The sequence below is a fragment of the Esox lucius genome, chromosome 1 (genome assembly GCF_011004845.1).
Source record: "Esox lucius isolate fEsoLuc1 chromosome 1, fEsoLuc1.pri, whole genome shotgun sequence".
In the NCBI taxonomy this organism is placed as follows: domain Eukaryota; kingdom Metazoa; phylum Chordata; class Actinopteri; order Esociformes; family Esocidae; genus Esox; species Esox lucius.
The window spans coordinates 34284238-34310773 of NC_047569.1; the positions used below are offsets into that span (position 1 = coordinate 34284238).

At 42.1% G+C, this 26536-nt stretch overlaps 1 protein-coding gene across 1 annotated transcript in view; it reads right to left on the bottom strand.

The window, feature by feature from the left end:
- grik4 (glutamate receptor, ionotropic, kainate 4) overlaps nt 1–26536 on the bottom strand; it is a 371059-nt gene that overhangs the window by 79754 nt on the left and 264769 nt on the right. The window contains exons 7-8 of the mRNA XM_020047780.2: nt 18900–19078; nt 12020–12073 (exon numbers count right to left, since the gene is read on the bottom strand). Of these exons, the coding sequence (XP_019903339.1) occupies nt 12020–12073; nt 18900–19078 (233 nt within the window). The remainder of the gene's footprint in view (nt 1–12019; nt 12074–18899; nt 19079–26536) is intronic.

The following is a 26536-nucleotide window of genomic DNA, read 5'->3' on the forward strand; positions in this document are numbered from 1 at the left end:
TGTAGCTTATTGCCTTTTCTATTACTCAGTTGATTGATTCCCAAACTCTGTGTCTAAACATGGAAATATTAACTTTACATAAGCTGTTTCCCAGGAATTAATAAAAAACATATCATTTTGGGTTTCACAGTGGTATGACTCTTAATGCAGTTTGAATTATACTATTTGGGAGTCATGAATGACGTCTAGTCAGAAAGACAACAACGACATGGTGTGGTCTGTTAAGCTGGTGTCAGCAAATTGCTCTGTCTATGGGTGACATTTTCCTCTTGCAATCTCAGTCGCATTCAGAATTACTGGCACCGCTGAAAGCGGAGTAAAAAGGCTCAAGGGAATTTACCGAAATGCCACATTTTTGTAGATGATAAAAGTATATTTATTATTGTTGTGTCGTTTAATTTCCAAATATTAAAGCGATTAGGACCATGGCCAATATCCAAGCTACACAAACCTAGCTGAAGTTGACAGTGGTGATAATTATTTACATTTTAGTGCAGCTACATTTCCATTGAGCTTCAATCCATGAATATTTGATTGGTTAGAGTGATATTTTCTTTTTCCTTTATATCAATACAGAGATTGACCATGATTTTCTGTTCGTAAATGACACAGAGGAAAATGGAAAGATAGCCAGACAAACAAAACAAAACTTCAAAGCCAAGAGACAGAAGAAAAAGAAAGAGGTGAGGTGATGGAGGAGACAGAAAAAGTCAGAAGTGACCAGTAAGTTTAACCATTACAGTTTAGTGGGAAACTGCTTCCATATGTAAATAAAGAGGTTAGATAGTACAGTTAATGCAAAAGGGCTTTATAGACAAAAAGTGGGTAATAGCTGTGACATAAGTATAGTTCTGTATTCACAGCATTTAGGTATTTTGAGAACGTGGACATTATAATAATTATATAGCTATACATGCTCCTCCTGACAACTTTCTACATTTGAAAAGTTATACAAGCTACAGTGGATAAAAATAGTCTACACAACCCTGTTAAAATGCAAGGTTCTTGTGATGTAAACGATTTAGACAAAGATAAATCATGTCAGAACTTTTTAAACCTTTAATGTGACTTATAACATGAACAAACTGAAATCTTTGAGGGGGAAACATTTAAAAACTCACAATAACCTGGTTGCATAAGTGTGCACACCCTTAAACTAATACTTTGTCTTCAGTCTTTTTGGGTTGGAGTCTATTAGCATGGCCCATCTTGACGTGGCAATATTTGCCCACTCCTCTTTGCAAAAGCGCTCCAAATCTGTCAGATTGCGAGGACATCTCCTGTGCACAGCCCTCTTCCGATCACCCCAGAGACGTTCAATTGGATTCAGGTCTGGGCCCTGGCTGGGCCATTCCAAAACGTTCTTCTTCTTCTGGTGAAGCCATGCTTTTGTGGATTTGGATGTGTGCTTTGGGTTGTTGTCGTGCTGAAAGGTAAACTTTCTCTTCATCTTTCTAACAGATGCCTGAAGGTTTTGTGCCAAAATTGCCTGGTATTTGGAACTGTTCATAATTCCCGGCACCCTGACTAAGGCCCCGGTTCCAGCTGAAGAAAAACAGCCCCAAAGCGTGATGCTGCCCCCACCATGCTTCACTGTGGGTATGGTGTTCTTTGGGTGGTGTACAGTGTTGTTTTTGTGCCAAACATACCTTTTGGAATTATGTCCAAAAAGTACAACATTGGTTTCATCAGACCATGACACATTTTCCCACATGCTTTTGGGGGACTTGACGTTTGTTTTCGCAAACTTCAGCCAGGCTTGGATGTTTTTCTTTCTTAGAAAAGGCTTCGGTCTTGCCACCCTACCCCATAGCCCATTCATATGAAGAATACGGGAGATTGTTGTCACATGTAGCACACAGCCAGTACTTGCCAGAAATGTCTGCAGTTCTTTTAATGTTTCTGTAGGCCTCTTGGAAGCCTCCCTGACCAGTTTTCACTTTTCATACATTTTGAAAAGACGTCCAGTTCTGTTGTGCCATATTATCTCCACTTGATGATGACTGTCTTTACTGTGTTCCATGGTATATCTAATGCTTGGGAAATTCTTTTGTACCCTTCCCCTGACTGATATCTTTCAATAATGAGATTCTTCTGATGCTTTGGAAGCTCTCTGCGGACCATGGCTTTTGCTCTGGGATGCAACTAATAAAATGTCAGGAAGATCCTACTAGAAAAGCTGAACTTTATTTGTGATTAATCAGAGTCACTTTAAATGATGGCAGGTGCGTAATGACTTCTATTTAATGTGATTGGGTAATTCTGAACACAGCTATATCCCCAGTTGTAAGAGGGTATGCACACTTATGCAACCAGGTTATTGTAAGATTTTTATTTTCCATGTTTACCCCTCGAAGATTTCAGTTTGTTTTTCAATCGAATAGTTCACATTAAAAGTGAAAAAAGTTCTGACATGATTTATCTTTGTCTCATTCTTTTACATCACAAAAACCTTACATTTTAACAGGGGTGTGTAGTCTTTTTATATCCACTGTACATCTCACATCATGCAATGAAAAGTGTTTATAATAAAACAAATCTGGCATAGGTGTCCAGAAAGTGGTAGGCAGTTGGCACGGAGGGTATTGTGTATCTATTTGACCTGCCCAGAAATAAGTCAGATATATACCGTCACGTGTAATTTCTCACTATTTTGTGATTAACCTTTCAATGTTTATCTTGGGTGTATTTTGTAATGATTCAACTGAGAAAAGAGTTGTTGTTGTATGATAGACTGTTCACAGAAATAATCATTTCAGGGTAAGGGGAGGTATATCGCTAAGTCCCCAGAAGTCCTCAGAAGCCACAGCACAAATGCATGGAAACTAATGCCAAAAACATAAAATCAGAAGATAAAACCAACCTTTAGGGTCTGGTGTATAGTGTCTCAGTTACAGTAGTTCAAATAAAGGCAAGCCGGTTTGTGTGTGTGTGTGTGCCGTTAATGTAAAGTTACCGGTTCTACCAATAAAACAATCTAGCGTTTTAGCAGCCTGCAAATCATGGCCCATTTGATGTTGAATATTACAGGTCAAATGTCATTGAGTCTATTGCCCATTTTGTGAAAGGTTGCTATTCATACAAGCACCAGTATATTTGTAGACATTATGACTCGTCAATCTGACAGCCAGCCAGGTGAGAGAAAGTGTCTAACCTGCAGCACATACAGTATATAAACAATGCCTTTTCCCCCTATTTTGATGATTGTATTCTCCGGGTGTACAAACAAGCCTGCCGATGTTTATGCTGGTTATGGACAGAGGTCTCAGGGAGGTGCTAATTCTGGAGGAGCAGGCCTTTATTCTGGAGGAGCAGGCCTTTATTTTGGAGGAGCAGGCCTTTAATTATGGAGGACCGGGCCTTTAAAAACCACCTGCTAAACAATCAGCCCGTCATATTACAACCTGAGAAGCATCACTTTCCAATGCCAACTTGCAAACACTGATTTCCGGGGGTCCAGGATGTATTTAAAGAGTGACAGCCGGTGGCCTTCAAATGGCACAAATCCGCATGTGTCAAGGATACTGCAACTGGTGAGGGACTGCTCCATGTCAGCTGAGCGCCTCAAGTCCTTTTTTTAAATTAGATTTGTTGGCTCGCATCAAGAATTTAAAATGTGTGAATATACATTGTCACAGAACTATGCCAGTGGCTGTTATACGCTGCCTTCTTCCAGGCAGTCGGGGCTAAGGCCACCCTGCTATCTTCCTTCTATCTCTGTGTGTGTGGGTACAGGTTTGTCAGTAAGAGAAGCCCACGTGTTCCTCAAGCACAGATGAATGAAAATATCTGCTTTGACAAGAGGCATCATGGGTGTGTGTGGAGGAAATGAAACATGATGAACAAAACAAACGTGAGGAAAATGCCCCGAGCTCCACAATGGGCAAAATATGTCAACTAAGCCCTCAAAGTGACGTGATCCTTGGCTAAGCCAACCTTCCAATGACATTAGGCATCTCACAGACAGATGAGGAGACACTATGCAACATGATGCCGTGTTGTTTTGGACTGGGCGCTCATCTCATGGGCATTCTACGTTGAAAATGGATGGATTCTCTCCGCACAGCTGAGACGGCATCCAAAAAACACTGTTCACTGTGATTTGAAGATGCATTTTCATTGTCGGTTTTCCGCATTTATTAAAGCCCCGTCGGCTGGCATGATATGCGACGTGTCCGTGTGAACACATTATTAGGGAAATCGTTCATCTCGCAAAGCATGTAAACGTTTAAACTATTATAGTAATTTGACTGACCACAATAATCACATTACTGTGTGCATGTAACCATACTCATTAAGTGAATGATTGTTTATTGATTAGTCATTACTTTGCGGATGACGAGGCCCTTTGGAGGTACAAGCGAGTGAACACATGGCCCAGCTCATAATAAGCCGGCTATCTAGGCTGATGTGCCAGTGAAGGAATTCACAGTTAAATAATTAACTGCTGTCCCCTGGGCAACATGCATTCAAACACATTACCCGTAGTGATTGCTCATTGACGGCCATTCCCCCTTATCCATCTTCAGAGCCCAGCAACAGTAATACCCAATCGACTGGCCTGTCATTTGGTGACACAAACGCGTTCACGTACACATCATATCGACTAAGGTAATGCATTGCTGATGGAGGTACTACATAGGCATTTCACTGCGCCTTTTATACCTGCTGTGAACTGTATGACGCATAGAAATGTGATACGGTTTTAATTTGATAAATATCAAAGATCTGCTATGAGCAAATTAAGGAGGGAAAGGGATAGTGTGTGTTTGCATTTTTGTGCATGTTTGTACACGTATGTGCACGTTTGTGCATGTGTGCGTGAGTCCAGAGTATTAACCATCTTCACTGTTGATTTGCTATAACCCTTACCAAAGTCATTCCTAATATGGAGAATGTCATGCCAAATAATGCACCTACCAATATTTTAACTCCATCTTTCAGTATATTGTGGAGTGAGCTTGGCTCTATTACACCTACCCCTTCTAAACTAGCCACAAATCTATTGACCCTGGCTGTTGAATTGATTCCAATTTACGTTCCGGGTCACAACACCAGTGAAACCAATACTACGTGTTTGCTACCTCCACTGACAGTTCACCTGGACCCACTCATCCTCAAACCTGTTGTCCTCTGATTCTACAGGTGCTGGTCATAAAATTTGAATATCATCAAAAAGTTGATTTATTTCAGTAATTCCATTCAAAAAGTTATACTTGTATATAATATTCATTCATTACACACAGACTGATATATTTCAAACGTTTATTTAATTTAATTGTGATGATTATAACTGACAACTAATGAAAATCCCAAATTCAGTATCTCCGAAAATTAGAATATTTTTAAAAATACTAAAGACCAATACATTTTTAGAAATGTTGGCCAACTGAAAAGTATGAACATGAAAAGTATGAGCATGTACAGCACTCAATACTTAGTTGGGGCTCCTTTTGCCTGAATTACTGCAGCAATGCAGCGTGGCATGGAGTCGATCAGACTGTGGCACTGCTCAGGTGTTATGAGAGCCCAGGTTGCTCTGATAGTGGCCTTCAGCTCTTCTGCATTGTTGGGTCTGGCGTATCGCATCTTCCTCTTCACAATAACCCATAGATTTTCTATAGGGTTAAGGTCAGGCAAGTTTGCTGGCCAATTGAGAACAGGGATACCATGGTCCTTAAACCAGGTACTGGTAGCTTTGGCACTGTGTGCAGGTGCCAAGTCCTGTTGGAAAATGAAATCTGCATCTCCATAAAGTTGGTCAGCAGCAGGAAGCATGAAGTGCTCTAAAACTTCCTGGTAGACGGCTGCGTTGACCTTGGACCTCAGAAAACACAGTGGACCAACACCAGCAGATGACATGGCACCCCAAACCATCACTGACTGTGGAAACTTTACACTGGACTTCAAGCAACGTGGATTCTGTGCCTCTCCTCTCTTCCTCCAGATTCTGGGACCTTGATTTCCAAAGGAAATGCTAAATTTACTTTCATCAGAGAACATAACTCAGCAGCAGTCCAGCCCCTTTTGTCTTTAGCTCAGGCAAGACGCTTCTGACGCTGTGTCTTGTTTAAGAGTGGCTTGACAAGGAATGCGACAGCTGAAACCCATGTCTTGCATATGTCTGTGCGTGGTGGTTCTTGAAGCACTGACTCCAGCTGCAGTCCACTCTTTGTGAATCTCCCCCACATTTTTGAATGGGTTTTGTTTCACAATCCTCTCCAGGGTGCGGTTATCCCTATTGCTTGTACACTTTTTTCTACCACATCTTTTCCTTCCCTTCGCCTCTCTATTAATGTGCTTGGACACAGAGCTCCGGGAACAGCCAGCCTCTTTAGCAATGACCTTTTGTGTCTTGCCCTCCTTGTGCAAGGTGTCAATGGTCGTCTTTTGGACAGCTGTCAAGTCAGCAGTCTTCCCCATGATTATGTTGCCTACAGAACTTTAAAGGCTTTTGCAGGTGTTTTGGGTTAATTAGCTGATTAGAGTGTGGCACCAGGTGTCTTCAATATTGAACCTTTTCACAATATTCTAATTGTCTGAGATACTGAATTTGGGGTTTTAATCATCAAAATTAAAAGAAATAAACACTTGGAATATATCAGTCTGTGTGAAATGAATTTATACATTATACAAGTTTCATTTTTTGAATGGAATTACTGAAATAAATCAACTTTTTTGATGATATTCTAATTTTATGACCAGCACCTGTAAATATGTGATCTTTCGCTTTGAAAATGTTTGAACCTTTCAAACTAAATAAAAGGCTAACAGTTGTATAACCTCATCAGCGACTCCATCAAGCTTTCTTTGGAGCGAGCTTAAGGTCAGTTTCTAACTTACACCAACTCCCCTCAAGCCTAACAACTGTATGTGCATAAACCTCAAAAAGCCTTGTACAACACACTGCACCTTCATTCAGTATTTTGTACTCCCAGTAAATAGCCCAGATCCTATCATTCATTGTTTAGACATTCCTTGTGTTAAAAAGGTTTCTATCTTTTCTATATTGTTTTACTGTCTATTCATATACCTTTCCTTTTAAAAATGTTCACTGTCGGAAAATGGCGTGTGAGTAAGCAACATTTGATTTGATACACAAAAACACACAAACGCGTGTGGATGTCATTTACACGCATCAGAAGATTGAGAACTGCTTATTGTGTTTTCTCTTATTGGGCTGTAAGTTGTGCTCCATCGTACTCTGAGGTGCTTGTCTGAAATCCCCTGAAACAACATGGCTGTGACAGACAAAGAAGAGGAACGCCTGCTACCTCCTCTCAGTGCACTCCTTAATCAATCAGCTTGCATCACATCTCTGAATGACTGCACTCAGGAAACAAAGAGCCAAGACAAACACACAAAACAAACATCCAGATTAATTTTAAGTCCTGGATCTCCGACAAACAAAACCAGAATTTTGTTTAGAAGTCATTTGCCAAGCCCCCCCCTCCCCCCGTTTTCTTTACAAGCAATATCTGAAAATCATTTGAGGAAAGAAATTAGGCACACCAATGTCATTTTTCACAGTGTGTCAGAAGGCTAGCACTCCATCTGCAGGTGTATGGGGATACATCTCAGAGAAGAAGAGGAGCATGCTGGGTAAATGAGCGGTGATGGGATGATAACTGACAGAATTACAGGCTCAAGGGAGGGGGGATTGATTTCACGTGCTTCCTGTCTTATATAGATAAACGTCTGCAGTAGGTGAATGACAATGATCGCTGTTTAACATAGATGGCTGATTCATGTTCTGTGCGGTTGCTCATAACATCCAAAAAGAGGTGAATGAAAATTGCATAAAATATTAGAGTTGTATCCTGGCAGTTAATTCCCTTGCCGTTACATTTTGTAATTTACATGTGCAACGTCAGAAACAGATTCAAAGTGATATACAGGGGAAGTCAGCTTACAAGGGCTGGATTGGCGATACATTCTAGGACTGCAAAACGGCTAGTATAACATTACATTATTTAATCTGAACCTTTTGACTAAGAAAAGCAGTGTCTCTATCTAACATCCCAGTTTCACCATTACGATGGAGAACGAGATGATGTCAGTGTAAATGCGTGGACAAATCCCAAAGCTCCATTCCCTTTATAATCTATGCTTGGAGACTTGCTATAGTGAGTGCATACATATTCATATATATATTCCTAGAACTCAGAACTTTGGACTTGACAAGAGCCATGATCTTACCAGTATGGGACACAGATGTAAGTCCACTGTTGTAACAAGCTGATTCAGGCGTACCCACAAATCACTGCAACGTAGTTCACTGTCAATTGGAAAAAAATGTACGAATATTCTTGACCGGCCTATTCGGAGATAACCTCACAAACCGCAAAAAATCTGATTAATGGGCCCGCTGTAACACTATATTATGTGCCACATGAACCCATCTCCGGACAGCGAGTGAGAGAAAGAAAGGGGAAAGACAGAGTTGTACAGCTCAAAGAAGTAGCTATTTCTCATTCTCTGTTGCTGCTGATCACAGAACTGCCCTATCACCACATCTGACAGCTAGTGACAAATGTCTACTCCCTCGTCCCACACAAATTGGGCTGCTGCACTATCGAGATGTAGGATTTCATTTCTTACAGTACCCCACGGCCATTCTGCCTGCCATCCCGGACCCCGGCACAGACACCTACTCTACACACCAGGGTTGTGTTCATTAGGCACTAAATGGAAGAAAACGGACTGAAACAGGGAGGAACTGCCCAATTCTGAGACAATTATTTGGTTTATGTTGCAAAATGGGTCACACTTCATGAAGATATATGTATATGACAATATCAGCAACATATGGGCAGAATGCCTAGTGGTTAGAGCTTGGTGTCTGTATTTTAACATTTGCTGGTTTGTATCCCCCAGCCGAACAAGAAACATCTGTCAATGTGGCCTAAAGCAAGGCACTTAATCCTAATTGCTCCTGTAATTTGTTTTTAATTATAGCATTGGCTAAATGACTCAAATATGAATATATAAACTCATGTGAAAAAGTTAGTACATCCGTTTTTTGTTTTTTTTATACACATTACAACACATATTTAAGCTGAATTTCAACCACCTTCATTCATAAAAGTAACCCAAAATTTGGAAACCATTTAGGCAATTAAAATAAACAGAAATGTATTTCTTTATGCATACAAAATTTAGTATACTCCTACTGAAGAGAGTAAGCTGAAACTGAACTGAACATGGATCTGGCAATAGGATAATGATCCATTGTCCCCTCAAACATGACACAGTTTCAGTAGTACTGTGAATAATAGTGGAAAAGTTACATAAGACACTGATAGACAGTTACAATAAACCTCTACATTAAGTTGTTTGAGCCCAATGGGGCAATACCAGCTATTGAATCTAGGGTGGTACTCATTTTTTTGCACTATAAAAAATAAATTTCTGTAGATTTTTCATAGATAAAGGATTGCAAAGTATTATTTTTCTATGTCATTTGTCAACATAGGTAACCTTTGTCTGTATGTGCAAATACGTAAAAAGAAAAGACAACTTTCCAATTCACGTTTTCAGATGTAACTGTATATCAGTTCATGCTTGGCAGGAGAGGTTTGCAGAAGGTCCCTGATCCGAGATCAGCTTTGGTCAAGGCGAGGGAACAACACGGCTACTGTGATGGCGATAGAACTTGTGGCTCAAGACCAGTATTTTGCGTTTAAACTACAGACACGTTTGCAAGATTATGAAAATGGAAACATATTATAAGTGGGTTAGCGACTCCCTGCTGAGGACTGGTTTTAGAGCTAGTAGATTGTTACTTCTGTCAGTAGATTGTAGGGACAATTCGTAGATTTAACAGCTACCGTATGGCAAAAAACATGCAGGGCAATAGCTATCTAGAAAAAAGTTTGAAAATGTGTGCTTTACATAAGTAGAAGGACTATTTCATTAAGGTATAATCCAATTAACTAACCTTTCCACTTTGTCCCATGCCTTGTAATGACATCTATTAACCAACAATACAACGATGATTTATACAGAAAAGCACTTAAGAACAGAGGGAACTTCAAAACAAACGGCTTAAGAGAGTGGTAAATGCTTTTTCATTCCACATGTTCAGCACTGATTACTGGAGCATCGCACTTGCCCTCACAAGTCTCGTACCCCCAACATTTAAATGGAATTACCTAAAACAAAACATGGGAGCAGAATAAAGTGCTCCATCTCTTTTCCCTGGCCACATGGAAAAACATTGTCTTTATGTGGTGAAAATAATCATAATGCCCATGCAGTCATGTGCTGTGGCAGATTTCTTAGCAGTTAGAGGATTTTCTAGGTGTAGTATAACGGACAACATGCCCAGCTCCTTACCAGGTGACACATCTGCTGTCCTTTCCTATAGCAAGGGTTTCTATATACAATATATACTTATAAACATTTCTAAAAGAAAATGTGTGGATGATATATCAGTTGAACACTGTGTGTGTGTGTGTGTGTGTGTGTGTGTGTGTGTCTTTTCAGTTTTGAATGAGGCATGGGGGGTATTATATAAAGTATTTTACTGACAAGGGGTCTCTTACTCCAGTGGGGTATGGTGCTACATCTTAAATCTTAAATAACATATTTTTCTTCTAGAAATAAATAAAGCCAGTGTTGTTTTGAAATCAGAACAGGTTCAAAGGGCCAATATATAAGGGACACTTTAAAGCTACTAAAATCTACCCATGCTACTTTTTATGGAGAGGGGGGGTTTGGATCATCACTCTCCACCATGGTCCCTGCTCTCTTGCCCCCCAGCGCCCAGTGGCAGAAAAAGATATGAGGATCTGAGCAACAGGATGAGAGGAAGGGGGGACTTCAGAAGGACATTAATGAGCCATAAATCAGGTGGATATGAATCATCTCTACAGGACCATTAGTGCAAAGTGTTATCAACATCAATTTCCATTAGAGAGCCACAGCAGCAGGCCTCAGCTCCTTACCAGTGAGGCGAAGATGTAGGTCTAGTATTAAGGACAACATGCCCAGCTCCTAACCAGTGAGGTGAAGATGTAGGTCTAGTATAATGGACAACATGCCCAGCTCCTTACCAGTGAGGTGAAGATGTAGGCCTAGTATAATGGACAACATGCCCAGCTCCTAACCAGTGAGGTGAAGATGTAGGTCTAGTATAATGGACAACATGCCCAGCTCCTTACCAGTGAGGTGAAGATGTAGGTCTAGTATAAGGACAGCATGCCCAGCTCCTTACCAGTGAGGTGAAGATGTAGGTCTAGTATAAGGACAGCATGCCCAGCTCCTTACCAGTGAGGTGAAGATGTAGGTCTAGTATAATGGACAACATGCCCAGCTCCTTACCAGTGAGGTGAAGATGTAGGTCTAGTATAAGGACAGCATGCCCAGCTCCTTACCAGTGAGGTGAAGATGTAGGTGTAGTATAAGGACAGCATGCCCAGCTCCTTACCAGTGAGGTGAAGATGTAGGTCTAGTATAATGGACAACATGCCCAGCACCTTACCAATGAGGTGAAGATGTAGGTGTAGTATAATGGACAACATGCCCAGCTCCTTACCAGTGAGGTGAAGATGTAGGTGTAGTATAAGGACAGCATGCCCAGCTCCTTACCAGTGAGGTGAAGATGTAGGTCTAGTATAAGGACAGCATGCCCAGCTCCTTACCAGTGAGGTGAAGATGTAGGTCTAGTATAATGGACAACATGCCCAGCTCCTTACCAGTGAGGTGAAGATGTAGGTCTAGTATAATGGACAACATGCCCAGCTCCTTACCAGTGAGGTGAAGATGTAGGTCTAGTATAAGGACAGCATGCCCAGCTCCTTACCAGTGAGGTGAAGATGTAGGTCTAGTATAATGGACAACATGCCCAGCTCCTTACCAGTGAGGTGAAGATGTAGGTCTAGTATAAGGACAGCATGCCCAGCTCCTTACCAGTGAGGTGAAGATGTAGGTGTAGTATAAGGACAGCATGCCCAGCTCCTTACCAGTGAGGTGAAGATGTAGGTCTAGTATAAGGACAGCATGCCCAGCTCCTTACCAGTGAGGTGAAGATGTAGGTGTAGTATAAGGACAGCATGCCCAGCTCCGACGCCTGGGAAAACAAGAGAAGGAAAGATGAGGGGGATACAGTACACACCAAGAGACAAGTGGAAAGGGTTGGTGGAGACAGAGATGAAGAGAGACCGGTTTGAGAGGTCAGATTTGCCCCGCAATCTCCTGCTCGATTACACAGCAGGAGATGAAATCCACATCGTGATAAGACATTTATATTCTTATCTAATCATAGGCTCTCTTTGGTGCAATTAATAATGACACATTTTAGTATGCAGCGCCATACTTGGCTTCAGGGTTTGATTAAATCAAAGTCATAGCACCAAGCACTGGTTGTGAAGGACAAGGTGAACCTCCTACAGTTGAGTTATTTTTATATATATACTTCTTTTGATGTACAGATCAACCTAATTCATTGACTTTTTGACCAATATACTATATAACTGTGGAATAAATGTGCAATGCAAAGCTTTTTAAAAACATTATATCTAATCAGCCTAGTTTTGATTACATCTGAGACACATAACAAAAGAAAAAAGCTAATTTAATATAGAACTGTAAATCAAAGAAATTATTCAGAAATTGCCTCAACTTGCTTGGACTCATTCAATGAAAGTTCCATTAGGTTTCTGCTCAACCACCCACACACATTTCATCTATACAAGTCTATCATCACACGGTTGTGATTGATTTTGGTCATGCTATTATGTGTTGCCTGATTGCGTTATGTTTGTGCTAGCCCCCACCATTGTTCGTTTACTCTGTTCAGTAGAATACAGTAAACCAATGGATATAAATGCCTTATCTGTCTGGAGTCAGTGGCTTGTCCCAGACAACTGCCATGACCTAATGGTATGGGGAAACAAGGGAATGCTGCACAGGTCCATCAACTCCATTTCAAAATACAAAATCCTCAATGCAAAATTCATCTTAAAACAATTGCGTATGTTAACTTTGCACTCACTCTACACATACCTCAGAACAATCCCAACAGGTTGATGTTTTGCGGCACTAATCCCAAACAGTGTGTTCTCCCAAAAGTGCGAGAGCAAACACAAATAACAATGTATGCATTGTCAGTTTCCACTCCAGCAGCAGTCTAATCAATTTACAAACATTGTGTTTTTTTTATCAGTTATTCATGAAAGATTATGGAGAAATACTGGCTAGGGAACTAGGTGAGTGAGGTTTACCGTCGAATGTGATGCAGCCTTTGGGCTCAGTTAAACAAATCCTACAATGCAGTTTTCACACATCGGCTCTGTTTTCAGTTGAGGAATTAACACATAGGCTGGTCTTAAGCATATAAAATCTTTGCGACTCCATTCACAGGTATGCCTTCAGAATAACGTGTGTGGGCACTGTATGTATATTGAAAATAAAGACACTACGTAAACATTGCTATGGAGATTCTGAATGAATCCCAGCCTTAACCTTAATAGAACAGAAGCTAGATGGATCAAACACGTAACAGTCACAGCTTTTACAATAATTATCTCTGAATAATGTGTGTGTGCGCGCATTTGAAGAGGGAGGGTTATTAATCTCTGACAGATTTTTTATCACGTGTGACAGTAACAGCCTTTTAAAACAATTATAGATATATGGCTAGAGCAGCTTTTTACCAGATGTTCAAACACAGTTAAACAAATGTCTTTATACTGACAGTATGTATGTAAGTTTACAAAAAGAGAAACTGGACAAAGACTGTGTTTTTTTCTGTGCTAGAAAAATGTCGACCTTTCTCAATATTCTGTTTTGGTGTATAGTTCATGCAAACCCATGCTGGGCACACATATCTGAGCAAATCCAACTGCACTTTCTAGGACATACAGAGGGCTGACACTGAGGGCTGTCACACAGATTACATTCTGTGATGACCACCACTACCTGCTGTGAAGCAAGCATTCAACACACTATACTCAACAAGTGTGAAATGTAACACTTTCACAGAGCCCATCATGATTCTCACGGATCCGGTGTCCAAATAAACACTTTTGAAATCTAAACTGCTTTCCGGGTAAGAAAGTAGACCTTTTTGCTGACCAGCATCTAACAAAAGATGTAAACATCTAGAAACAAAGAGGCTTGGATTGTTGGGTGCGAAGAGAGGGTAATTTGAGTCCTTGTGCAAGCGTTGTTCTTTATACCAAGTCCGTATGGTTGACCATGTAATTAAATCCTCAGTTGAGCATGAATTGTTGGCAAACAGCTTTAATTTGCTTGGGCAAAATTCTCTCCTCTTGAGTAGGCTGTGTGCCAACTTACAATCCACCACGGCACAGGAGAAGTAGAACAGAGGGATGATGACAGAGGGATGACTGTGGGACAAAGGCGGAGAAACTCCACTGCCAGCTCCTTTGTGTTACTACTATCCGCCAGAGAGTTACCATGACAACAGGATGCCCAGCAACGGCCATCAGTATCTCTGATTGGGGAAGAGATTAAGACTGCTGAGGAAAGGGGCTAAGAAGTAATAATAAAAAAAAGTTAGAATTGACTGGGTGAAAACAGAAACAAGAAATAAAGATAAAAAACGACGAGACAGGAGGGGGAGTGCGAGGGAGATATGTACATCGTTTTTGGAGGGAGAGAATGAAAAACACATTTTGAGTAAAAAATATGAGAAATATGGACTGGAGAAGGGAATGGAGGATATTGTGCGGGACAGGCTTTTCCTGTACCAGTGCTGCTATGGCACTGGCATTCTGCCTGAGTTGGTCTGCAGCTGCATCGTCCTCTACTATACAACACAGTCTAAATAATTAAAAATCACTTGTTGCGATGTTCTGTGACATTTTAGTGGCCACCCGCGTTAGCTAGAAGCCATAGTGGAAATGTTACAGTGACGAAGCACGTCTTCAGCAACTCCACAGGTTTTCTATGGGGCTGAGAAACCATTTTGCACATTTACTTCTTTTGGAGATGTCGAGAAAATATTGCAGCTTTGCGAGATGTTAAAAAAGAATGCAGTCGTCGGTGAACCAGGGTTGCACGAGTTACCTCCAGTGGCTGTGAAAAGTGGCTATAATAAAGAGATACTTTTTTTTTTATTTCTTCCCACAAATATTAATGTCACTTTTTAATGGTTTAAGCTACAAAATATTATGAGCCCATTCCTGATAAGAAGACGTGTGTGGCTGTTTCCAGAAGAAACCATTAAGAGAGACCGGTCCAGGAAGAAAGTAAGACCTGAGGAAAAGGGACATCAGAGATAACGCTCGTCTACATTGATTCCCTACACAGTTATTGCCAGATGATCTTGCTTGATATTTCACTTAATTCCCAAAAACCTTTGAAACATTCCCAAATGCACTACCTTCAGACTGAAGTTTTATTACAAATCCATCAAAAAGCAAAACTGACTGCTGTCATAGTACCCATTAAAGTAGTGCACATTGGTTCTTGATTACATAACGTTTTTATACAGAAAAAATTGTAATTGGCCAAAAGGATTAGGAACCCAAGCCTTATACAATATTGATACTATATGGTAGTAAAAAGGACAAAATCTGTCTTGACTATGATACGTTTGAATAAATTAGCATAGCCAGTAAAGGCAGGAAACCTGAGTGGTCATTGACCAGCTGACGCAAGGATCGCTCCTATCACAATATCAGCTGACACAGGGATAGCTCCTATCACAGTATCAGATTTCATATTGACTACAATCATCAGGTTACTCACTCAGTCTGACGTGAGCTGGTCTGCTAGCATGCGGGCGTGAACCCACCCACCCACCACCCTAACCTAACACCAAGATATTAAGTATGGTTGTGCATATCTCTAATAAATGATTAACTAATGTGTGGTGTTTTCTGTCTGAACTGGCTAATTGCCAGCTAATGGAGTGACTGAAGAATTGCTGATGCACAACCAAATTTCTAATTTGCACTTGGAGTGTCCTATTATTCTTATTCTCAATAGAAAGTTGAAACTTGGACATGAGGAGTTGCGTATGTCACTCTGCCTAACGCAGACGCTCTGGAAAAGACACCAAAATGTTTAGGAGATAGTGTTTGTGACAGTGTTTGGAACACTGTTTGGAACAGTGTTTGGGATATTGTTTGCGACAGTGTTTGGAATAGTGTTTGGGATATTGTTTGGGACAGTGTTTGGAATAGTGTTTGGGATATTGTTTGGGATATTGTTTGGGATATTGTTTGGGAGAGTGTTTGGAATAGTGTTTGGGATATTGTTTGGGATATTGTTTGGAGGAGGTAACATATGGGTAGCCAGGCAACTTACCCTCTGACAGGTTTTCTGTCTTACCCTGCTCATGCATGGGCTCTTCATCCTGACCTTTACAGAAGCTTGCCTGTTTAAACATCAAAATCTGATCACAATCAGATTCCAGTGCATATTTTAGTCTGCACCTGTCTAAAGATGTAGCCTCAATCAGAATGTAGTTTTCGGGAAAAGGATTTATGACACCACATGATAGAACCAGGTATAAACAGGGCCTATGTCTTTTTCTTTCTCAATTTCTCTCCGGTAATTTTCTCTTTCACTGCAGCCATGCATCCATCTCTGTTCTGAAATAATGAGATATGTTATAATTACATCGCAGCCATATGCTGCAATTTGCCATTCACTTGTGTTTCAGTCACCTTTCGATCTAATCAAACCTCTTTAGAATGGATTGCAGGTATTTTTGCTCTATCATGCATATAATTAACTTGATGTCACTGTTGAAGAAAAATGTGAAATGGCACAGTCTTCTATTCTGTTGCTTTATTTAATACTCTATTCACTTCAGATATGGTTTTATTAGTAAAATCAGTTGCCGATGAAAGGTCATATTGACATTTTACTGCAAAGAGAAGTGATATGCGGTAAATGTCCAATTAAATCATTATTAACCAGGTGACTTAAATCCTGAATGCTGATTGGTTGAAACCTGTTATTTATACCATGTGTATGACTAAATTATTTGCACTCGAATTGCACTGTTGGCCAGTTTCAAATAGCAATAAGGTTTTCGTTATGGCTAACATATTCAACCTAAACATTGTTTCCAGGACCTAATTGACCACAATTTGATGTCTTTTCATTCAAGGTCATCAAAGAATTTCCCTGCAACTTAAAAGTAAATAATAATTAATAATGACAGAGTTGGAAAAAAAGCTACATAGCATGGCCTTGTAGCTCAGTTAGTATAACATGGCACTTGAAATGTCAGAGGTAGTGGGTTAGATTTCCTGGTCCCCCAGGTCGGAAATGTTCTTCTGGATAAGGGCGCCAGCTAAATGACTAAAATGTAAATGCATGAAAGAACACTACATAACCTTATGTACTGTGAACCTATATCACATACACTATAAAGGATATTAATCTACCACAACATACTGCACTGTAGATGATGTAGCCCCCTTTTTATTTCAGGTGGTCTCTAAGGTTTACTGATGGTATTTTCACAATGTTTGGTTTTCTCCAGAGCAAATTTGACATAATTTGCATTGTATGGGTGAGGCACTGAGAGAAAAATAAGGATTAAGGAAATTAAAGGGAATGAGGGTGATTCATGCAGTAAGTTTAATTTATTTTAAATGTTAATAGTATAATAACATATATTAATTTCCTCTTGTTCTTTTTCCTATTACTGCAACAACATCAATCATGTGTAACACTTTTTAGGTGACCTTAGCAAAATATGTCCATATTTTATACCTAAAAAGTAATGCAGTAGGAACATGCACATATGAACAATACATAGCTTAATTCAAACGGACTCAGTTCAAGCGCAGTTACTTTTAATCTTAGTCCATTTGAGTTAAGCTATTTTACTTTTGAGTATGTTTTCCGGACTGCGTAAGCTGAGCCGGCCAAGAAGAGTGAATGTCTCTGACTGACTGGATTGACAGAGTCTTGTTAAATAGTGTAGTGGTTAGATACGCGGACCTGCAAACAATAGGTCCCGGATTTGAATCTCGTCACAGTCAAAACAAATTATTCATTAAGACTTGTTCTGGATAGACAAACACTTCACTGGATACAACCTTCAGCAGCTACATTATAGTAAACCTAAAATAGAACAGTTTACAGTTATATTGTGACTATTTCTGGTGGATTTACGAAGTGCCCATCCGTGCATGCTTTTTAGGTCAGGATAGACAACAACTTCGCTGGCTACAACCTTCAGTGGCTTGGTTATAGTAAGCCTAAACTAAAACTGTTTACAGTTAAATTGCGATTATTTTAGATTTTCAAAGTACGCATCCGTGCATGCTTTTTGGGGTAATCAAAACAACTTTGGGGTTTCCACAATTCTCTTGTCTTTTCACATGATGAAAAAGTCAGTTATTGTCACCTATATTGGTATTTATTGTATCAATGTCATTCAGGAATGAAAGAAAAACAAAAAATGTTGTGCCATGAAATGAAATAGCTTTGGCAGCGTATAGTTCATTTTCAGTCTCGCTAGAAATTGCTCAATTCTTATGACTATTCCAAGTAGTAAGTTAGTAGATACTAGTAAGCCTATTACTGGCCAATAAGCTGTTAAAATGGCCAGTGGCAACAGCTATACACTTTATAGATGCGATTTGTGGTGGAAGTAAACTTAATAAAAACGTTAGTCAGTTTAACACATTGCTTAATGGTGTTTAGTGAAATATTCAAACTTGGCGTGGTGTTAATGCATGATAGAATTAACTAATGTTGAGCTGCTATATTGACACTGGGCAGACGTATTAGTATAGCTTAGTGGCGTACTGGTTAAGGACACTGCCTCTCACGTGGGTGACATGGGTACGAGTCCAGTGAGGGCAACAATACTTTTATTTCTACTCGAGTAGGAGGACATTCCACCTCTGCCAAATACAGGGAAAGAGGTTACAGTAAATTCGTACATCAGACAGACTCACCCTTTCCAAAATGATGTGGGACATTGTTGCATTAGCATCCACAATGATGGTGGCAGTCTTGTCATCACGAATCTCCTTGAGAAGGGGTGTAGGATCCTGGCTGTCATCCAGCATGCGAACCGACAGGGTTTCCTTGGAAATGAGGAACTGGCGTAGCAGTCTCTCGAGATTTAATAAGCCTGTACGTGGACAAAGATAGTGATTTAATTAAAACAGGTATACATTAAAGAAGACTGTAAAATTCTAGGAACGAACATGGCGGTAAAAAGTAAAAAACTGAACAATTTACACTACCATTCAAGAGTTTGAAGGCACTTAAATGCCCTTGTTTTCGATAGAAAAGCAAATTTTTTGTCCATTACGAAATTGCCAAGAAACTGTAGATCTCATACAGTGCTATGTACAACTCCCTTCACTGAACAGCACAAACTGGCTCCAACCAGAATAGAAAGATGTGGGATGCCCCAGTGCACAACTCAGCGATAGGACAAAATAAATTAGTGTCAAGTTTGAGAAACAGATGCCTCACAGTTCATTACCTGGCAGCTTCATTAAACAGAATCTCTGACTGTACCTACAAAACAGAAGTCTCAACATCAACTATGAAGTGGCGACTCCGGGATGCTGGCCTTCTAGGCAGAGTTGCAAAGAACAAGACATATCTCAGACTGACCAGTAAAAAGAAAATATTAAGAAGGGCATAAGAACACAGACACTGGACAACGGAAGATTGGGGGAAAAAAGTGTTATGGACAGACAAATCAAATTTTGTGGTGTTCAGATCACAAAGAACATTTGTGAGGTGCAGACCAAATGAAAAGATGCTGGAGGAGTGCTTGAGCACATGGTGGAAGCAATGTGATGGTCTGGGGGTGCTTTGGTGGGGGTAAAGTGGGAGACTTGTTCAGGCTAAAAGGGATTTTGAAGAAGGAAGGCTATCACTCCATTTTTCAACACCATGCCATACCCTGTGGATGGGTATGACCCAAAGCACAGCTCCAAACTACACAATAGCTATACAGGAAAAAAGCAGTCAGTATTCTGTCTGTAATGGAGTGGCCAGCACAGTCACCAGACCTCAAACCTGTTGATCTGTTGTGGGAGCAGCTTGACATGTATGTAAGAAGTGCCCATCAAGCTAATAACTTGTGGGAAGAACTTCAGGAAGCATGGGATGAAATCTCTTCAGATTACCTCAACAAATTAACAACTAGAATGCCAAAGGTCTGCAAGGCTGCAATTGCTGCAAATGGAGGATTTGTTGACGAAAGCAATGTTTGAAGGACACAATTATTATTTCAAATATAGCTGCAAGCATCAATTCACAGGTTCCAGCCCATGCAGAAGCAAGCATTAAGACAAGTGACAAAACAATGGCACATTACACAGGACAGTAAAGTGCAACTGATTCACAATATGTCATTACTACAGGATTCCCTGTTTTCTGCACAGAACACATGTTAATGTCATGGAGATCAAGTATACAATATTTTCTATGAACTATACATGTTTCTTTCCCCCTTCAAGTAGAAAGGCATAGCAGATCAAACGATTTGTGAGTGTCACTAAATGTGTTATACTTACGAAACATCCAAGATGTACGAAAATAGATAAACATAACATTGTTATAGCGCCACCAACAGGCCAACTGAGGTGGCACGCGGCATGACAACCTCAGGACACGTGCTGGACATGTACAGCGTGCTCATAAGTTTGCATATCCTGCCAGAAACTGTGACATTTTGGCATTGATTTACATTTTTATTTAAGGATAGTGATCATATGATTCATTATCACAGTTGTTTGGCTCCTTTTTAAATCATAATGATAACAGAAATTACCCAAATGGCTCTGATCAAATGTTTACATACCCATGAAAGTTTGGCCTTGTTGCAGACACACAAGGTGACACACACAGGTGAAAATGGCACAACCATAAGCGCTATGTTTGGAGAGCGGTCAATTAGGCCTATAGTGAACAGAATACCATCCCCACTGTGAAGCATGGTGGTGGGTCACTGATGTTTTGGGGGTGTGTGAGCTCTAAAGAGACAGGGAAGGCATCTATACCACCTGCAAGAATTAGGGGCCTCATAGACAACTATTACAAAAGACTGCACACTGTCATTGATGCTAAAGGGGGCAATACACAGTATTAAGAACTAAGGGTATGTAGACTTTTGAACAGGGGTCAGTTCATTTTCATCTTTGTTGCCATGTTTTGTTTTATGATTGTGCCATTCTGTGATGACCTGCAGTTGAATGTGAATCCCATAAGAAATAAAAAACATGAGTTTTGCCTGCTCACTCATGTTTTCTTTACAAAAGGTACACATATTACCAATTCTCCAAGGGTATGCAAACTTTGGAGCACAACTGTATGTGGCTTTGCATGGCAATATAATATTTTTTAGGATTGCAAGCTGTTTGTCTAACCGTGGCCACAAATGACCAGAATTACAAGAATTAATGGGAATGCCATTTCCTTATTTTTCAGCCAATCAACTTCCTTCTGAGTCCAGTCAATCGGACCAGCGGTTCATGAGAATTTTTTTTAAGGTTTTTCAAATAATGCAAAATGGCGGGAAATCCAAGATGGCAGACTATGGGTCCCAGCGGAAAATATTGTCCCCACAAGGAATGGGAGCTTAATGAGTAGTTTCAACATTATGGGTCATATGGGATGGTGGGGCTGTGGTCAAGGATTTTAACAGGCTGTTGCTAGGCAACCATCCATCCCATTAGGTTCTTTATGTCAATTAGCCACCATACCTACAGTGGGGAGAACAAGTATTTGATACACTGACGATTCTCCCCTCAATACGGTTCAGTCGTCCTGTCTCCTTTTGCAGAAAAATATCCCCAAAGAATGATGTTTCCACCTCCATACTTCACGGTTGGGATGGTGTTCTTGGGGTTGTACTCATCCTTCTTCTTCCTCCAAACACAGCGAGTGGAGTTTATACCAAAAAGCTCTATTTTTGTCTCATCAGACCACATGACCTTCTCCCATTCCTCCTCTGGATCATCCATATGGTCATTGGCAAACTTCAGATGGGCCTGGACATTTGCTGGCTTGAGCAGGGGGACCTTGCGTGCGCTGCAGGATTTTAATCCATGGCGGCGTAGTGTGTTACTAATGGTTTTCTTTGAGACTGTGGTCCCAGCTCTCTTCAGGTCATTGACCAGGTCCTGTCGTGTAGTTCTGTGCTGATCCCACACCTTCCTCATGATCATTGATGCCCCACTAGGTGAGATCTTGAATGGAGCCCCAGACCGAGGGAGATTGACCGTCATCTTGAAAGAAAAACTAACATGTCTGAGAGACACGGAATTCTTACTGGTTGGTAGGCGATCAAATACTTATGTCATGCAATAAAATGCTAATTAATGATTTAAAAATCATACAATGTGATTTTCTGAATTTTTTCTGAATTCCGTCTCTCACAGGTGAAGCGTAGCTATGAAAAAACTTACAGACCTCTACATGCTTTGTAAGTAGGAAAACCTTCAAAATCGGTAGTGTTTCAAATACATGTTCTCCCAACTGTACATGTGTACGAATTTTGGTGAGTTTTCTCCAAACTGAACAATTGTCATAAGTGTTTGAAATTGATAATAATAATAATAATCCTCTCCGTGAGCCATCACCTTATCGTGGTGGAGAGGTTTGTGTGTTCCTATGAACCCGAGGGCTGTGTTGTCCGGGCCTTAGTGCTCCTGGTAGGGTTTCCCATGGTAAAGTGGTCTCAGGGGAGGAGCCAGACTAAGAATGGTTCAAAAATACTCCATGTATAAACGAGGAACAGGGGGAGTTACCCTGACCGGAGGAAGCCCGGGGCCCTCGTCTGGAGCCAGGACCAGAGGGAGGGCTCGCCGGCGAGCGCCTGGTGGCCGGGTTTGCCACGGAGCCCGGTCAAGCATAGCCCGAAAAAGCAACGTGGCACACCCCTCTCCATCCTATGGGCCCACCACTCATGGGAGGAACCGCTGGAGTTGGGTGCGCTGCATATGGGTGGCAGTGAAGGCCAGGGGCCTCGACGGACCAGACCTGGGTGGCAGGGGCTGGCTCTGGGGACGTGGAACGTCACCTCTCTGTGGGGGAAGGAGCCGGAACTTGTGAGGGAGGTGGAGTGCTATCAGTTAGATCTGGTGGGGCTTACATCCACTCACAGTCTCAGTTCTGGAACTGTACTCCTGGATAGGGGATGGACTTTATTCTTCTCTGGAGTTGCCCAGGGTGTGAGGTGCCGGGCGGGGGTTGGGATACTCACAAGCCCCCGGCTGAGTGCCGCTATGTTGGAGTTTACCCAAGTGGATGAGAGGGTCGCCTCCCTACGCCTTCGGATTGTGGGGGGGGAATCTCTGACTGTTGTTTGTGCATATGCCCCGAACAGCAGTTCAGAGTATTTGGCCTTCTTGGAGACCCTGAATGGAGTCCTGTATGGGGCTCCAGTAGGGGACTCCATAATTCTGCTGGGGGACTTCAACGCACACGTGGGAAATGATGGAGACACCTGGAGAGGCGTGATAGGGAGGAACGGCCTCCCTGATCTGAACTTGAGTGGTCGTTTGTTGTTAGAGTTCTGTGCTAGTCATGGATTATCTTTAACGAACACCATGTTCGAACAAAAGGATGCTCATAAGTGTACGTGGTACCAGAGCACCCTAGGCCGAAGGTTGATGATTGATTTTGTGATCGTGTCATCGGATCTGAGACCGCATGTTTTGGACACTCTGGTAAAGAGAGGGGCGGCGCTGTCAACCGATCACCATCTGGTGGTGAGTTGGGTCAGGGGGTGGGGGAAGACTCTGGACAGACCGGGAAAACCCAAACGGGTAGTGCGGGTGAACTGGGAACGTCTGGAGGAGACCCCTTTAACTCACACCTCCGGCGGAGCTTTTCTGGCATCCCTGTGGAGGTTGGGGGCATTGAACCTGAGTGGTCGATGTTCAAAACCTCCATTGCTGAAGCTGCGGCGGGAAGCTTTGGTCTAAAGGTCTTAGGTGCATCAAGGGGCGGTAACCCTCGAACACCCTGGTGGACACTGGTGGTCAGGGAAGCCGTCCGACTGAAGAAGGAGGCCTTCCGGGATATGTTATCCCGGAGGACTCCGGAGACGGGTGCAGTGTAACGACAGACCCGAAGGGCTGCGACCTCTGCTGTGAAAGAGGCAAAACAGCGGGTGTGGGAGGAGTTTGGGGAAGCCATGGAGAAGGACTTTCGGTCGGCACCAAGGTGTTTCTGGAAAACCGTCCGCCACCTCGGGAGGGGAAAACGGGGAACTATCCAAGATGTGTACAGTAAGGATGGGACACTGTTGACCTCAACTGAGGAGGTAATTGGGCGATGGAAGGAACACTTTAAGGAACCCCTAAATCCCACTAACACGCCCTCTATAGTGGAGGCAGAGCTGGAGGCGGATGGGGAAGCATCGTCAGTCTCCATGGCAGAAGTCACTGAGGTAGTCAAACAACTCCACATTGGCAAAGCTCTGGGGATTGATGAGATCCGTCCAGAAATGTTGAAAGCTTTGGGTGTGGAGGGGATGTTTTGGATGACACGCCTCTTCAACATTGCGTGGGAGTCGGGGAAAGTGCCTAAGGAGTGGCGGACCGGGGTGGTGGTTCCCCTGTTCAAAAAGGGGGACCAGAGTTGAAGAGGAACAATGCGGATTCCGTCCTGGTCACGGAACAACCTACCAGCTCTTTACTCTTGCAAGGATCCTGGAGGGGGCCTGGGAATATGCCCATCCTGTCTACATGTGTTTTGTGGATCTGGAGAAGGCGTATGACCGGGTCCCACGGGAGATACTGTGGGAGGTGCTGCTGGAGTATGGGGTGAGGAGGTCCCTTTTGAGGGCTATCCAATCCCTGTACGTCCAAAGTGAGAGCTGTGTTTCGGGGTCTCAGTAGTAAGTCGGACTCATTCCAGGTGGGGGTTGGCCTCCGCCAGGGCTGCGCTTTGTCACCAATCCTGTTTGTAACTTTTATGGACAGGATATCGAGGCATAGTCGGGGTAGGGAGGGGTTGCAGTTCGGTGTCCTGAGGATCTCATCGCTGCTTTTTGCGGATTATGTGGTCCTGATGGCGTCAACGGTCTGTGACCTTCAGCACTCACTGGACGGTTCGCCGCCGAGTGTGAAGCGGTTGGGATGAGGATTAGCACCTCTAGATCTGAGGCCATGGTTCTCAGCAGGAAACCGATGGAGTGCCTTCTCCGGGTAGGGAATGAGGCGTTACCCCAAGTAAAGGAGTTCAAGTATCTCTGGGTCTTGTTTGTGAGTGAGGGGACAATGGAGCGGGAGATTGGCCGGAGAATCGGAGCAGCAGGGGCCGTATTGCATTCGCTTTACCGCACCGTTGTGACGAAAAGAGAGCTGAGCCGGAAGGCAAAGCTCTCAATATACCGGTCAATTTTCCTTCCTACCCTCACCTATGGTCATGAAGGCTAGGTCATGACCGAAAGAACAAGATCGCGAGTACAAGCGGCTGAAATGGGTTTTCTCAGAAGGGTGGCTGGCTTCTCCCTTAGGGATAGGGTGAGAATCTCAGCCATCCGTGAGGAACTCGGAGTAGAGCCGCTGCTCCTTTGCGTCGAAAGGAGCCAGTTGAGGTGGTTCGGGAATCTGGTAAGGATGCCCCCAGGACGTCTCCCTAGGGAGGTGTTCCAGGCTCGTCCAGCTGGGAGGAGACCTCGGGGTAGGCCCATGACTAGGTGGAGAGATTATATTTCGACACTGGCCTGGGAATGCCTCGGGATCCCCCAGTCAGAGCTGGCAAATGTGGCTCGGGAAAGGGAAGTTTGGGGTCCCCTGCTGGAGCTGCTGCCCCCGCGACCCGATACGGATAAGCAGATGAGGATGAGATGATGAGATGAATAATAATAATAAAAACCAGCACAAAAACAATTTATCTTGCAGCTTTGCTGCCTGGAAACCTAATTAACATTCATTACTTATAACTTTGTCATTGACTATATTTTTTTATTCTTTTTGCTATATTTCCTATTCAAACTTATTTCATGGAAAACAAGGACATTTCTAAGTGACCACAAACATTTGAACCGTAGTGTACATGATCTGTCTGGACAAAAATATTATGAAAAATATTACGACCAGTGCCCAAAAAGTCAAAATGCATTGTTTTGATTTGATAGACAAAAAGTATAACTCAGTGCCTTGTTTTTCAATAACACAATCATCAACACTACCTCCCAACTAAAAACATTGAACCGCTAACCTGTAATAAGGCTAACTGTAAAGTAATTAACTGGTAGGCGAAATCTTCAAACACTGCCGCAAGCATTCAGTCCACATAACCGCTTCAAAGAGAATGTAAATGGGTTAATTATGAGGTGACAATTGTGATTCCGGTGACCCTCTACTGATATACATTCATAGGAGTCAGGGCACATATACTACGATGCAATTGAGGTCACTGCCTGATTATGGCAGAGAGGTATTCACGCTTCAGCATTCTTCTTTTGTTTAACGCAGCAGTGGTAACAGCTGTTTCTAACGCCATACGTGTTCTGACTCATTGAATCCAAATGCCGTTGACTGTTTGCCACACATCATCAGCACTGAAGCCTGTCTGCTTCTAAACAGTCACCTCCGTTACCTGTTGAGTTACT